Source organism: Heterocephalus glaber, unplaced genomic scaffold (assembly GCF_053883595.1).
Source record: "Heterocephalus glaber isolate CG9 unplaced genomic scaffold, H.glaber_assembly_v1.0 deba00000122, whole genome shotgun sequence".
Taxonomy (NCBI): domain Eukaryota; kingdom Metazoa; phylum Chordata; class Mammalia; order Rodentia; family Bathyergidae; genus Heterocephalus; species Heterocephalus glaber.
The window spans coordinates 78,043,842-78,059,799 of NW_028258138.1; the positions used below are offsets into that span (position 1 = coordinate 78,043,842).

At 37.5% G+C, this 15,958-nt stretch overlaps 1 protein-coding gene across 10 annotated transcripts in view; it reads right to left on the minus strand.

Moving 5' to 3' along the window:
* Rad18 (RAD18 E3 ubiquitin protein ligase) overlaps positions 1-15,958 on the minus strand; it is a 199,852-nt gene that overhangs the window by 163,387 nt on the left and 20,507 nt on the right. For 9 of the 10 annotated variants that reach the window (XR_015453336.1, XM_087216724.1, XM_087216722.1 and 6 more), the window contains exons 3-4: positions 5,661-5,722; positions 4,428-4,498 (exon numbers count right to left, since the gene is read on the minus strand). The exons of the other annotated variant lie outside the window; for it this stretch is intronic. Coding sequence is in view for 8 of the 9 variants with exons in the window: in XM_087216724.1 (XP_087072850.1) it covers positions 4,428-4,498; positions 5,661-5,722 (133 nt within the window). In the remaining variant the exon portion in view is untranslated. The remainder of the gene's footprint in view (positions 1-4,427; positions 4,499-5,660; positions 5,723-15,958) is intronic. 10 annotated transcript variants of the gene reach the window in all.

Below are 15,958 nucleotides of genomic sequence, written 5' to 3' on the forward strand. Positions count from 1 at the left end.
AAATATTAATTCCCAAATTAATGCTTAGACTTAAACTGAATTGGTAATTTTCCCATTCCATCACCTTACAAATTTACATCAAAATGAGTTGGTATTCAGTGACTAATAGTATTCATCATAGGTTCTCAGACATTTCAGAGCCGGAAAGACCCTCAAAGATAAATTAATACTCATTTCTACAGATGGATAAATAAAGTCCCAAAGAATTTCACTGACCTTCTCAAAGGGATCCAGCTAGGCTGGAGGGATCCTCAGATCCCAGATACTCAGACATGTGGCCTAGCAAACTTCCCTCCAAATGGTTTCTTGTTCTGAATAAGTAACTGTGACTCAACAAAGTATAGAAAAGCTCTGCCTGGTTGTTGACTATACAAATAACCTGATCTCCTTTGAATGTAGCTAAAAATCAGGAGTTAAAATAGGTCTCTGGGTAAAAACAGGCCGTCATTACACCATGCAATTAATTTAGTTATCTTTCTAACAAAGCCTGCAACGTTTGTTCTGACCTAAAACATGGGAATAACAGTGCAGAATTCTGGGCAGAGAAATGGGCAGAAGCTCACAAAGTGCACATTATTAGCACCTTAGAGCATCAGTATACATGAGGGCAAGACAATACTAAGTAGAAGCAAATACATAGTAATACCAATAGAACTCTTTTTTTATTCCTTTGTTCTAGATACTGCCCTGAATATCTTGTAAACTTCATTTCTAATCCTTAAAACAACCCTAACAATAGTACTATTCCTGTTTTTCAGATGAAACAGAGGTCAAAAGGTTAAATATCATGATCACTATCATATCAGAACTGGTATAGACAAGAACCCACATCTGCCTGAATTCAAGGCCAGTATGCTTTAAACTACATCATAATCACAAGTAAAGGTGAAATTATATTCTACATTCTCTTTGTGAGATGCTAGGGGAATTATCTACAACAAATATTATCTAAAATGCTTAAAATCTTAAACTTTGAGTTCTTGGAGAAAACTCACACCTTCATGGTAGATAAACCAAAGAGAATTATAAAAATAATGATATAACATATAGCAGGTGTGGTGGTGTACACTCATAATCCCAGTACTGGAGAGGCTGAGGCAGAAGAATTGCTGCAAATTTGAGGCTAGCCTGGGCTACACAGTGAGTTCAAGGCCAGCCTGAACTACATAGGGAGACCCTATCTCAAAAAACCAAATATTAATAACAATGATAATGATGATAGAGATGAAGACTGGCTGCTATGCAAAAACAGAGAAACAATACTTCCCTACTGAGCGGAGAAGGATGTTTCACTTATAAGCACATTCCTGTAGTCCCGCTACTAGAAAGGCTGGAGGAAAAGAACACTGACACCAGAACTGAGAGCCAGCCTGCCAGCACAGCAAGACCTGACTCAATGTTTAACACAACAGGTTTTTAAAGAACATTATTTTAAATAAAACTGAGTCAAGGAAAAAAAATACTGAGTCAAAAAATAAATAAAAGGCAAAGAAAATGTAAAAGGTGCATGTCAGCTTTGTATCTGAAACCTCTGAAATTATTTCCCATATCTTATTATTCAATTTAAAATATTAAATTTTTAAAAATCAGAATGGTACTTAAGATGACAATGATAGATGGGAAACACAATAGAATTAAAAAATATAAATTACCTTACAATTTAGTCATAAAATTAAACTTTCTCCCTCCATCCTAAACCAGAGTTCACACAAGTAATAGTGGATTAGCTTCAATTTCCTCCCTATTAATTTTGCAGATAAAGTACCACAGCATTTTGCACATGATGAATATCCGAATGTTCCCCACAAGGATGATGGCAGTAAGAACGTTAATTCCAAAAAGCCAAATACAGAGAGAAGCAAATGATAAAATCCATCCCAAACCTACAAAGAATGCTTCCTACCCCACCACATCCACTGTAATTAATAACACAATAGCTTACTACTTTAGGAGGGAAAGTAGAAGACAGATATTCCAAGGCCTCTCTCAAAATCACCAAAACGTATATGAACCTAACACACTGAGTACTTGTCTTCCACAAACAGATGCTTTATCTGCCCCTGCTTCCTCTTTGCTAGCAGGAAGATTATTATGCTGTCAGTACCAGCTGAAGACAGACAAAAAAAGCCTTGACAGTTTTACTGTCTTAGAAAAACTTACAGCCCATAGATGCTTCCTAGAGACGTGGCTCTATCCTCTACAGACTTCAAAGCTCATGCTGAAGGACTTTACAGTGAGAAAAAGCAGTAACTCTGTAATCACAAGAATCAGACTCCATCTGCTCATCTGAAAACTTACTGCTGAAGGACTTTACAATAAGAAAATAATTCAGGCAAGCTGAGAATTTCAGAGTTTCTTAATCTAGATGTTATGGTTTGTGTCTAGATTTCCCCCAAAGTCTCATGTGGTCATAGGGCTTTTTCAGAGGTGGCTGAATCTAGAGCATGTGATGCTGGGATTAAAGGTGTGTGATTACTAAATCAGTCCACTGATTGGTCTGACACCGCCCTAATCCCGGTAGTCTTGATAAGATAAAAGATGAAGAAAGAGCTGTTAAGGTTCTCTGCCACAGACACCCCTCTGCCATGTGCCACTCTGCCTTGGAGCCAGCCGGTTATGGACTGTAATCTCTACAAACTGTGAGCTAAGTAAATCTTTTCCCCTTTAACACTGGGTGTTGGGTATTTTGTCTTGGCAATGAAAGAAAAGTACCTAACACACTAGGAAAGCATACCATCTTTGTGTAACCTCACATAGGGAAATAACATAGAAAGTTTAATTCTGGAATTTAATTTTATGAGTTCAGAGTACTAAGTTTGATCATTTTAGGATACAAATCTATAAATAAATGTGCAATTCTATGGGTAGAAATCTGTGTACATTTTTCAAAGTAATATGACGTACCTCCATGAATGTTCCCCATAAGCCCGAAAGTGATATACCTAACACAATGGTATCGGACCATTATATAAACACGGTATATTCTTAATAAAAATTACTGCTTGATTTACATAATTTAAACTAAAAATAATTCAAGATATTGTTTGGTAAACATACCTTTTTATATCCCTTTGGGTGACCAAACTTGCTTCACACATTCACGCATTTGACAGGAAATAAAGCTACACATCAGAGCTTTTAAAGTAAAAGCAATTATGTATTTCACAAGGTCCATCATGTTGTACATGCTCAGTAAATCAGCATAAGAATGAATGCATTAATATATAGCTGACAGAACTGATTACAGACATGTGTACATGGATTAGAACACATCTGTCACCTATCTGTCACTGAGACTATTATAGACAGCTAAGTCAGACAAGGCTGGGTCCTCAAGAGAGTCAGTGCAGAAGATGAAAACGCAATACATTACAACTGTAGCTGGAGGCACATATGTTGAAGGCCAGGCCTCAAGACAAAGACAGAATAGGAGCCGGGAATTTAGCTCAGTGGTTTCATTGCCTGCTGCCCAAGCGCAAGGACCTGAGTTCGATCCCCGGTACCAAAAAAAAAGAGATAAAGACAGAATGACCAGGGCTACATGCCTCAACAAAGGATAAGCAATATACCATAACTGGTATCATCTGGTCCAATAGGTCTAGATAGACATCAGTCATCCAGGCAGGTGACCAGGACCTCCTGGCTCATCTCTTCCAAAAAAGGTCCTTGTTCTTTCCAGTAACACTTGCTACATGACCTGCTTCCCCACTGGATCAATATTACCTAAGCAGATATACTCGTAATCTTATTGGTTGATCACATTTTTGTCCTGTGTTGTACCCACCTCATGATTTTGCTCTATAAAATGTCCTCTGTAAAGTAGGGTCTATGGCAACCCACTCAGGTCCCCTCCTGCCTCTCAGGAGCTATATCTCTCAATAAATATCTCCTACTCTTAATCTCTCTTGTTCTTTAGAATTTACTGTTTGATTTTGGGGCACACTAACTTGGCATATTTGACATCTAGCAGGTTCAGAGTTTTATTATTTTCCCTGTATCATTTGGAGGTCCTATATCAAGACAGCCTAGAAGTGGTGACACCTCAGGGGCAATAATCACTGTTCTTTGAAACCTGGTCCTGCCTTCTAAATACCATTCTCCAATGAAAGAAACCAGGACTCCTTAAAGACATGGTTGATTCTAGGAAGAGAGCAGAAAAAAATTACAAGATAAATGAAGAGTACATTATCTTTATATCACCAAATCCAGCAAAAGCTAAATCTGCATTTTAATTCTTAATTGTTCATTAACAGAATTTTTGTTAAGAAAATCTTATTATTACATCTTAGATTTCCATGTCTGAATAATGACCAGTCACTTTTATTCCAAAATACACAACCCTGTATTCCATAACTAAAAAGAACACAGAGAGGGGATACATAAAAAAGCAAAAGAGGTTAGAGGTTAGTCACAAAATTAAACCATACCGTGCAAGTTTCAAGCTTTTTACCAGTTCATCTAATAGGCGGTTATTTTTCAGGTCTGGCTCTGTGACTGGCTAGAAAAGAAAAACAGCAGAGGAAGAAGGTCACAAACAATAATTAACTTGTCATAATCTTGTTTTTGAAAAGTGCCTGGCCCATTCTCTTGAGACTCTCCATACCACTAAGTCTTCCAGGAAAGCCTCAAAATAAAGTTCATTTATCTTATAATAACATGGAATATTAAAAGAGTGAATCAGCACCTGCTAACTGGAAGTCTGATAAGAATGCTCAAAACCATCTGTTAAAATCATATATCTGCACTAAGATAAAACCTAATATGAGCAAGAATTTTTCTTCTAAATCCCAGCACTCAGCTTTCCCAAAAACTTCTCTTGCAGGGATAAGATACTCTTTTAAGTAATAAACTAGAAGAGCCATAAAGTTTTCAAAGAGTTTAAAAATATGATTGGTTTTCAAGAATGCAAGAGTAAAATGCTAAATCCAGCACTTATTTAGCATGAATGCTACACTTCTCTGCGGCGAGGCCATCTTGGCAAAGGCATGTAGCACAGCGGAAAGAGCTCAGAGCTGGGAGCCAAACTGCACAATTTCCTGCACAGCACAACGCTCCAGACCAGTTCAGTGACACCCTGATGTAATGAGCTTACCAGATAGTTAAATCTTTATCTGGTTTTGGTGTTCTTTCTGTTACACTTACTGTCTTCTTTCTTTATTCTCACTTATGTTTGATTTCTCCACCAATCTACCTGTCCACCTGTTCTCACTATAGTACTTGAAAAGTTTTAAAACCCTTAACAAATGCCCTAGTGTTTTCCCTGAATGTCTGGTTTGAGAAAGAAGTACAGGACCAGTTAGGCTGGTTTAAGCCCAATGGCCATGAATCTTTGCCTTCTGCATAAATACTTACACTAGACCTTTGCAAATGAATAACTCAACCAGCAGTTTCCACCAAAAGTGAAAAATTATTTTAAAAAATAGAGCCATAAAAACATAGTTCACATACTAGTTTTTACTTCCTAACATACATTTAGGTTATGCAAAAACATAATGAGAAATTAAAGCCTAATATTCTCCTTACATGTACTTTAGAAGCCCTTTCTGGAAAAGTCTTTTATATAGTTTAGCTCAATAACTACTCATCTTCCCAGGTGCTTTTGAGTGTGCATGAAGCAGACATATTTGCCTAAGTTTAGAAAAAAGGAAATAAAAACTCACCACACAACAAGTTGGACACTGAGTTTTATATGACAGAAATTTTCTTATACAGAGAGAACAATCTGCAAAACACAAAACGCACATAAGTTAAGCTATATTAATAACGTAGGAATCTGACTTTTAACAAAATCTGACTTAAGTCCTAGAAAATTCCCATAATCTAGCTAGATCATTATAATCTTAAATTTCTAGTACCTCTGACCTATACATATTGACACATATAATTAAATGGCATTTTTAGGAAAGAGAAATACATTAAATAAAATGAGTTCTTAGGATACAACTCCATAAGCAATATGCATCACTACCTTTTCTATTTGCAAGCCATAGGAACATACAATAACTAGGCTGGGTTCTGTATAAACATCCCAGATAGCTCTACTGCCTGTGATGGCAAAATACAAATTTTGAAAAAAGATGCATATGTTAAGTAATAAAACATACTAAAGTTATCAAATAAGCAATTTCTACATCATAATTCAGTAGGTGAGGTCCATTATCTCACACTTAACAAGGAAGTGTGTGGTACGCTAAGAACAGAATAAAGGGAAGGACCCTTACCTCAAGGAGCTAAACAACCAGCGAGGTGTAGTACAATTCAGTGCACTAAATTGTGGTGGATTAACTAATAGTCAACTTGGAACTCCCAGCTGAATTGAATCAGCGTGGTTGGGCGTGGAAGACCCACCTGAGGACTGTTGCCAATGGCATAAAAAGAGAACTGAAGGGGAAGATGGTGGCTGTTGATTTTCTAGGAGAGAGCTATTAAAATCACAATCCTTGCTTCCCATTAACTTCAACAACAGGTGCAGCAACACTAAAAGATGTCCCAAGGGATTTCCTGCATGCCAAATACACTCTTTCCTTCTGGTAAAAGACCTCAGGTCATTTTTCCATTGTCCTATTCTTTCTCCAAAACCACGATTTCCTCTTTCATCCTTGCAATCCATACCTCCACTGTAGCCTCTCCTCTGGCCAAATGCTTCCAATCACCCTGCTGGATCTCTGCTTTTAATTTCCAACACAGATCCGGCCAAAAGCCCCCAACAGTAGCCATGCCACCATTGCAATAACATACTGCACTGAAATTTTTCTGCCACCCAGGCAATGTTTCTAAACACAAAATGCAGACCAACTTCCTGCACAGCACAACATACACTCCTTGGGATTCAACAGTCAATGCAGTCTGCAACAGAAGCCTCTTGAGTCTCGTCCTAATGATGAGTGGTGGCAGCACTTCTATCAGTATTCTGATTTTCTGGGCTCTGACCAGAGTCTTCCATATAGTTTAGTGTACTAGGGCTGCCCCTTTGGTAGGTTTCTCAAACTCTTTCCAAATTGATTCCCAAGGCTTTTAAGCTTAAGCCGGTACCAATACTGTTGTACTCAGGGTTTGCAAGGGAATAGTTTTAATACAGGATACACAATTTATAGGATTAGTTTATAATATTCACCCAAAAAGTCAAGGGCCAGGATCGAACAACAATGTCCCTCACAAGTCCAGCTGAGGGCCTAGAGTCTAAGGCAATGTCCTCTATGAGTCCAGCCAGAGGCCTAGAGCCCACAGCAATGTCTCACGCTTGTCTGTATCGAGGATCTGCATCAGCAAGGCCCAAAGGCCAGTGGTAGAAGCCAGAAAACCTGCACCAGTGGGTTGAAGGATTTGTGCCACCAGGCTGAGGGATCTACAATGGAGCCAGGAAGTGATGCTCATGGTGAAGATCAGAGTTCCCCTGATGAGAAGAGCAGCCATTCTCAGGGACAGTGAGGACCCGAACTCCTCAGACAACAAGAACAGCCAAGTTTGCTTCAGGAAAACCACCCTCAGGCAAGCTTCTCCAAGAAAATCAACAGCCCACTATGACCCTCTCCAGTTCTCTTTTTATGCCATTGGCAACAATCCTCAAGTGGATCTTTGTCGGGAGCCATTCTACATATTTTGGGGGGAAAAAAATCATTTTACAATTAAATTATGATTAGGGCCGTCTGATGCCTAATGGTCCAGTGATGCTGTGACACTCAAGGGCAAGATTACATCAGCTAAAGACATCCTGGTTCTTCAAGAACTGAGTTGTAATACAAAAAGAGAAAAGTTTCACCTGGGAAGGGGTAAATTCCTTATCAGCTCAACTCTTCCCACCTACTGTTGTAAGAATGTTTTGTTCATCCCACCATCCTAATCAACATAAACTCCTCATTGACCTAACTAAGATCCTCATCAGCATAAGATCCTCATCAGTCATAGGATTACCGCCACCATCTGAGTCATCTGATACTCCCTATGAACCCAATAAACAGTGGCAAGCTCGGAGCATCTTTGTCTTTGCTCTCTCTGAGGCACTGACCACCCAGCCCCCATATACTTTGAAATTAAGCCTCTACTTTCTTTCTCTTTAGCCCTCACCATCCCCCTTTTTAGGCAGTCAGAGGATTGATTGTCCTCCAATAGGTCTTCCACACCCAACCACACTGATTCAGTTCAGCTGGGCATTCCAAGTTGCCCGTTAGTTAATCCACCACGTAAGTCCTAAGCATTTCAGCAGAAATACACATAAACTGAATTCACCACGCAGAGTAAAATGCTCTCCTAGTCAAAGAAAAGTGGACATGACTAACAGAATTGCTGGCAGCTAATTCCAAGTAGCCAAATCATCTCAGTTAAGGAACACCATTAAAAAGGATCAGTTTGCTGGGCATGGTGGCATACGCCTGTAATCCTACTCAGGAGGCTGAGGCAAGACGATTGCACATTCAAGGCCATCTTGGGCAACTTAATCAGACCCTGTCTCAAAATTAAAAATAAAAATGGCTGGCGATACAGCTCAGTGATGAGAGAGCACACGTGGTTTCAATCTTCAGTACAACAAAAAGAAAAGGGGGGTCAGTTTAGTTGAGGATAAGGGGTCAGTAAGATTTAGAAACAGTACAATTTAGATTTGGGTACCCAGAAATAAAGTCTTGCCAGTCTCAGTAAAAATACTGCAGGAAGAAAAATGAAGGGATATGTTATAAAAAGGATAAGACAAGACACAGGTTACGTTCTTCCAGGAAACAAACAGAAAGGGCCATTTTGGCATTATAAGGCCCTTGGAAGTTGCCACTCTATTCTAACAACAAACAGAAAACTGAAAAACTTGATAAAACAACTCTTCTTAGATCCATCAGAAAGGAAGATCAAGGAATAACTGAGAATTTCCCAAATTAATCATAGACAGTAAGCCACTTATCCATGAAAACCAAACAATACCACCCAGGATAAATGCCAAACAAACAAGCAAAACATTATACCTCAGCAGATCATATTCAAACTACAGAAATCAAAGATAAAGAAAAAGTCTTGAAAGGAGCCGACGAAGTTGCGGGGAACTTGTCTACAGAGGGACAAAGATAACAATTACACCTGACTTCTCCTCACAAGAGTATGAATATTTAAAATGTTCAGAAGAAGAAATGCTTTCCAAGCCAGTAAAAATTGAGGGACATTACTGACAATAGGCCTTCCATCAATACATGCTAAACTTTCTTTGGGGAAGAGGGAAAACAATTTAGGCCAGAAACTCAGACCTAAAGACGAGCAATGGAGGAGTAAGTGAAAGTAACATAAAAACTTTATTATTTAATATTGTAAGAAATAAATTTGTACAAAATAATAACAATATTGAATTCTGTATGTTATGTGTATATATCTGTTTGCATATATGTTTATCTATGCATTAAATATATGCACGCTTGAATAAGTAAAATGAATGACAGCAACTCATTGCTGTTAGGGCTGTGTCATAGTTAACTGTTGCGCAGCTAATTGGATTAGCACAGTTCTGGGTGTGACTGAAAGATGTATTTACTGAAGAGGGAAGACCTCATCTCTTGGTGGTTCCAACAGGTTTGTAGCCTGGATGGAATGAAAAGGGAAAGAAGAAGGAAGTCTCACTGCTGTTTCTTTGGAGAGCTAATCTTTGCCATCACCTTTGGATGTCCATCTCCAGGCTTCCAGAGCAGACTCTTCTGCCTTACAACACAGACCCTTTGGCTTCCTGATGTGGTCTTGTACAGGACTTTACAGTGAGCGCTAGGCCTTTCATTTTTGACTGGATCCTTTGGATCTCAAGCATGCAGACAGCCCTTCTGCACTCAATACATGAATTTGGGGGGGGACATAACTTGGTCCACAGCAATCCTTGTTCCTTCAGAATTCATGGTCTTCACGCATGAAAATACCTTCATTCCATCCCAACAGTCCAAAAGTCTCACTTCATTCCAGCACCTTATAGTCCAAAGTTTCAACTAAAGACCACCTAAATGAGACACCGGCAGGAATGGAAGTACTCTTCATTCTGAGGCAAAATTCCTCTCTAGGCTCATTACCTTAACTATCAATGTTATATCTTTACATTATAAGAAGTTTCCTGAGCAATACTGTAAGAACCCCTAAATCTGGCTGAACACCTCAATCACCTATGGAGAATGTTGTTGGTTTTACTTTGGTTTCACAGGCCCTAGCCCCAGTCACACTGATTCAGTCAATTTTGGTCAGAAAATCGTAAGAAATGGAATCCGTGAAACAGATTCAAAGAGATTAAGAATTCCACTGAAAGTATATGCAGCCAAATGAGCTAATGTGATAACAAAATATCAGATATAGAAGACAGGATTACAGACTATGATCATGAAAAGATTTCTTAAAAATAGCAAGAAACTATGAAAAATCAATCAGCTGCTAGATAATGTAAAGAATAACATAAAATTGATCAGTCAATGAAAAAGCAGGAGATAGTGCAAATGACATTTTAAAAAACCTGTTCACAGAAGTAATGGCAGAAAAACTTCCAAACATGAAAAAAGAATTTGATATACACACAAGTGAGGCATATAGAATTCCAATTAGCCATGATTTTAAAAAATCTATACTAAGGCACATAATAGTTGAGATTACAGAAATGCAACACAAGAACAAAATATTAAAAGCTGTCAGAGAAAAGAAACAAATCACCTATAAAGGAAAACCCATCAGAATGATAGCAGACTGTTCAACACAAACCCTTAAGTCAAGGAGAGCACGGAGTGAAGTATTTAACAATCTCCAACAATCTCCAACCCAGACTTATGTATCCCACAAAACTATCTTTCAAAATTGATGGAGCAATAAGATACTTCCAGAACAAAAAACATCTGAAGAAATTCACAACCACCAAACTAGCACTCCAAAATATTCTGAAGGACATTCTGGAAAGAGATAATGAGGACTACAACTCCAGGAACCCAAACACAATGAATCTACCCAGCAAGGCAAATAATTAAACAGAAGAGGAAAACAAAGGAACCAACAACAGGAAAATAACATGACAAGGATAAGTCAATATATGTCAGTTATAATCATCAATGTAAATGGTCTCAATTTACCAATCAAAAGAAAAAGACTGACAGAATGGATCAAGGAGCAAGATCCAACAATATGCTGCATACAAGAAACACATTTTATTTTTTAAAAATTCACAGACAGAAAGTCAAAGGATGGAAAAACATACTCCATGTGATAGGAACCCAGAAAAAAGCAGAGGTAGCTATTCTATTTGCAGGAAAAGTGGATTTCAAGCCAAGACAGATTAAGAGAGACAAAGAAGGTCACTACATCCTTGTAAAGAAACAACCCAAGAGAAAGAGATAACACTCACAAATATATATGCACCATATACCAGCATGCCCCACTGTATAAAACAAACATAAACAGATATGAAAAATCAAATAACCACTAACTCCACTGTCACAAATAGACAGATCAACTAGACAAAAAAAAGATCAACAAAGAAATATCAGAACTGAACCAAACTTCAAAAGGTTTTGTTCAAAACAAATGGACTTAATAGATATCTACAAAATGTTTCATCCCACAATAGCAGAATACATAGTCTTCTCTGGGGCACATGGGATGTTCTCTAAAATAGACTACATACTAGCTCATAGAACATGCTTTAAAAAATGCAAAGGAAGTGAAATTATCCCATGCATATTATCAAGCCATAGTGCAATGAAAATGGCAAAAGAAACCACAAAAATTTCATAAACACATGGAAATTAAATAACATACTCCTGAACAACCAATAGGTAACAGAAGAAACTAAAGAAGAAATTAGTTTCTACAATTAAATAATGCCAATACAACATACTGGAACTTATGGGACAACATGAAAGCAGTCCTACAAGAGAAACTGATAGCAGTGAATTCCCATATCAGAAAAATAGAGTGAGTTCATATAAACAACCTAATGTTGAACTTCAAGTTTCTAGAAAAAGGAGCAAGTCAAGCCCAAAGCTCGTACAAGGGAGGAAATAATAAAGATCAGAGCAGAAATTAATGCAATGGAAACTAAGAAAACAATACAAAGAATACATGGATCGAAGAGTTGCTTCTTTGAAAGATGAAATAAAATTGACAAACCCTTAGCCAACCTTATCAGAGAAAGGAAAGACTCAAACCTACGCAAGTAGGAATGAAGGGTGAAATCACAGCAGATACTGCAGAAATCCAGAAGATCATCAATACCTACCCTACTTCAAGAACCTGTACCCTAATAAGATGGAAAATACAGAAGAAATGGACAGATTCTTAGATATATATATATGAATTATCAAAGCTGAGTCAAGAAGATATAAAAATTCTAAATAAAATAATATCAGTCAATGAAATTGAAGATGTAATTAAAAACACACCAACAAAGAAAAGTCCAGGCCCTGACAGATTCACTGCTGAATTCTGTAAGAAATTTAGAGAAGACCTAATTACTATTTCTCAACTCCTTAATGAAATTAAAAGGGAAGCAATACTCTTAAAGTCATTCCTAAAAGTAAGCATTATCCAGATACCAAAACCAGAGAAACATCCAACCAAAAAAAAAGAACTACAGGCCAATCTCCCTAATGAACATAGATATCCTCCATAAGATATTGGCAAACAGAATGCAGCAAATCATCAAGATTATACACCATGACCAAGTAGGATTCATCCCAGGGATGCAAGGATGGTTCAACATACGCAAATCAATCAATGTAATACACTATAACAATAGAGCCAAGGACAAAAACCATATGATTATCTCCATAGATGCAGAAAAAGCATTTGACAAGGTACAACACCCATTCATGATAAAAACCCTAGAAAACTGGAATAGATGGTCTTTATCTCAATCCGATAAAAGCCATCTATGATAAACCAACAGCCAATATCATACTAAATGGTCAAAAACTGAAATATTTCATGCTAAAATCAGGAACAAGAAAAGGATGCCATACATATGCAATTCAATAAACTAATACACCATATCAACAGACCCAAAGACAAAAACCATATTATCATCTCAATAGATGCAGAAAAAGCATTTGACAAGGTACAACACACATTCATGATAAAAACCCTACAGAAAATTGGAATAAATGGTCTTTATTTCAATCTGATAAAAGCCATCTATGACAAATCAACAGCAAACATCATACTAAATGGACAAAAACTGAAAACTTTCACTCTAAAATCAGGAACAAGACAAGAATGTCCATATGTTCCATATGCTGAGGACTAAAACCAGACCCATGTCTCTCACCATGCACTACACTAAAATCAAAATGGATCAAAGATCTAAATATTAAAACAAAAACACTAAATCTGCTGGAAGAGAGAATAGGTAGAGCTCTTGCAGATATAGGTGTAGGCACATACTTTATAAACAAAATTCCAATTGCCTGGGAAATATCACAGAGTCAACAACTGAGATCTCATTAAAAAGCTTTTGCACAGCAAAAGAAATCATCAATAGAGTGAACAGACAACCCACAGGGTAGGAAAAAAATTTTCCCAGCTATTCCTCAGACAAAGAACTAATATCTAGAATACATAAAGAACTCAATAAACAGGACCCCCCCCAAATTTAAAGAGCCAATCCAAAACTGGACATCTGAAATGAATATACAATTCTCAGATGAAGTGCAAATGTCAAATAAATATACGAACAAATGTTCAACATCATTGGTCATTCAAGAAATGCAAATTAAAACAATGCTGAGATTCCATCTCACTCCAGAGAGAATGGCTATTATCAAGAAAAAACCAATAACAAATGCTGGCACAACTGCAGGGAAAAAGGAACTCTTTTCCCCTGTTGGTGAGTGTGTGGACTGGTGCAAGCACTGTGGGAATTAGTGTGATGATTCCTCAAGAAACTAAAACTAGAGGTTCCATTTGACTCAACTATTCCCCTTCTTGGTATCTTCTCTCAAGAATTAAAGACATCATAACACAGAGATATATGTACACCTATTTTATAGCAGCAGTTAGTAATAGCTAAAGCCAGCTGAACTATGAAGTGGGGCCCTGCCCCAAAAACAAAAACAGAAGTCTAAAATAATGTTATTAGTTTCTATCCTGAGAAGCTAAAAAGAGATGAGCAAATTAAACTCAAAACAATAAAAGGAAAGTAATAATAAAACTAGGGGTGTAAATCAATAAAACAAAAGCAACAAAATATAGAAAACAATAAACCTCTAGCTAGCTCAATCAAGGAAAAAAAGAAAATACACATTTCTAACATCAGGAATAAAAAGGTACATGTCAAAAAAAAAAACGGTCCATTTCAATACAAAGTAGTCCATTTCAATACAAAGTAGTTAACTCTGAGTGGAAATTACTAGCAGTTAAAATTGCCTAGGGCCTCCAGACATGACAAAGTTCTTGCATGTAGGAAGTCCCTAAGCAACAGGACCTAGGAGGAGAAATAAACTAGTAAGAAAGCCTTTGTTGAAAAATGTAGGCGTGAGTGTGTAAAGACTGGCCCATTTGCATGATAAGATAACTAAGGCTAAGTAGAAACACAGTAATCACAAGGTTACCTAAAATCACTGAACAGGAACATCTGCTTCTCAGAAAGCAAAGAGAAGAACAGACAGTATTATGAAGAAATCCAAACTCAAACTGGGAGGGGGATCAGGGAACTACTGCCTTATAAAGAGAAAAAGAAGCTTCTGCACTGCAAGAGAAACCACCAACAGAGCTAACAGACAACCTACAATGTGAGAAAAAAGTTTTACCAGCTGTTCCTCAGACAAAGGACTACTACCTAGAATATATAAAGAACTTTAAAAAATCAGACCCCCCAAATATAAAGACCCAATTCAAAAATGGGCATCTGAAATGAATAGACATTTCTCAAAGAAGTAAAAGCAGCAAATAAACATATGAAAAAATGTTCAACATCACTGGTCATTCAAGAGATGCAGATGAAAACATTGATTCTACCTCACCCCAGAAAAAATGGCTGCTATCAAGAAATCAACCAATTTGGGCCAGGGCTCAGTGGTTTCGCCGCTTGCAGTACAAGGACCAGAGTTCAATCTCCGGTACCAAAAAAAAAAGAAAGAAAGAAATCAACCAATAACAAATGCTGACAGGGGTGTAGGGAGAAACAAACACTTCTCCATTGTTGGTGGGAGTGCAGACTGGTGTAACCACTGTGGAAATCAATATGGAGATACCTCAAAAAACTACGATTAGAGGTCCCATTTTACCCAGCTATTCCTCTGCTGGGTATCTTCCCACAAGAATAAAAAGAATCATACCACAGTGATATATGCACAACCATGTTTATAGCGGAACAGTTTGTAATAGCTAAAACTTGGAAAGAGCCCAACTGCCCATCAACTGGAGACTGGATAAAGAAGATGTGGTTTTTTTATAAAATGGAGTATTACTCAGCCATAAAGAACGAGAAACTAGAGACATATATAGCTAAATGGATGCACATCGAGGTCAAATTCTTAAGTGAAATAAATAGGACACACATGTAAATACCAGATAGTTTCTTGGTGTGAAAAACTAAAAGTGTAAATAAGAATCAAAATGTATAATTGATAATGTGAAATAGGAAGAAAAAGTCTAAAGGAGTAGGAGAAGTGGGAGGGGTTAGGGAAAGGAAAGAAGGGAAATGAAAAAATTCGAGAAAAGGAAAAAATGGAAACAAAGTCTTTGTAAATAGAGAGGGGTGGAGGGGATGAAGGGAGGGCAAGGGAATGGGGAAAAAATAAGAACCAAGATACATCATGTAAAGGTACAAGTTTCCAATGATGAATGTAACTGTACTGTATACCTAAAATGTACCAATAAACTTAATGAAAAAAAAAAAAAACCCGGAGAACTTAAGTGACATCTGGAAAGACTGTATCCCCCACACTACTCATCCAATGAAGAAGTGAGGGAAGAGACCTGCATGCTAAGGGATAAACTGCTTGCTGTAATTTCCCCAGATGTGCCTGCTTAC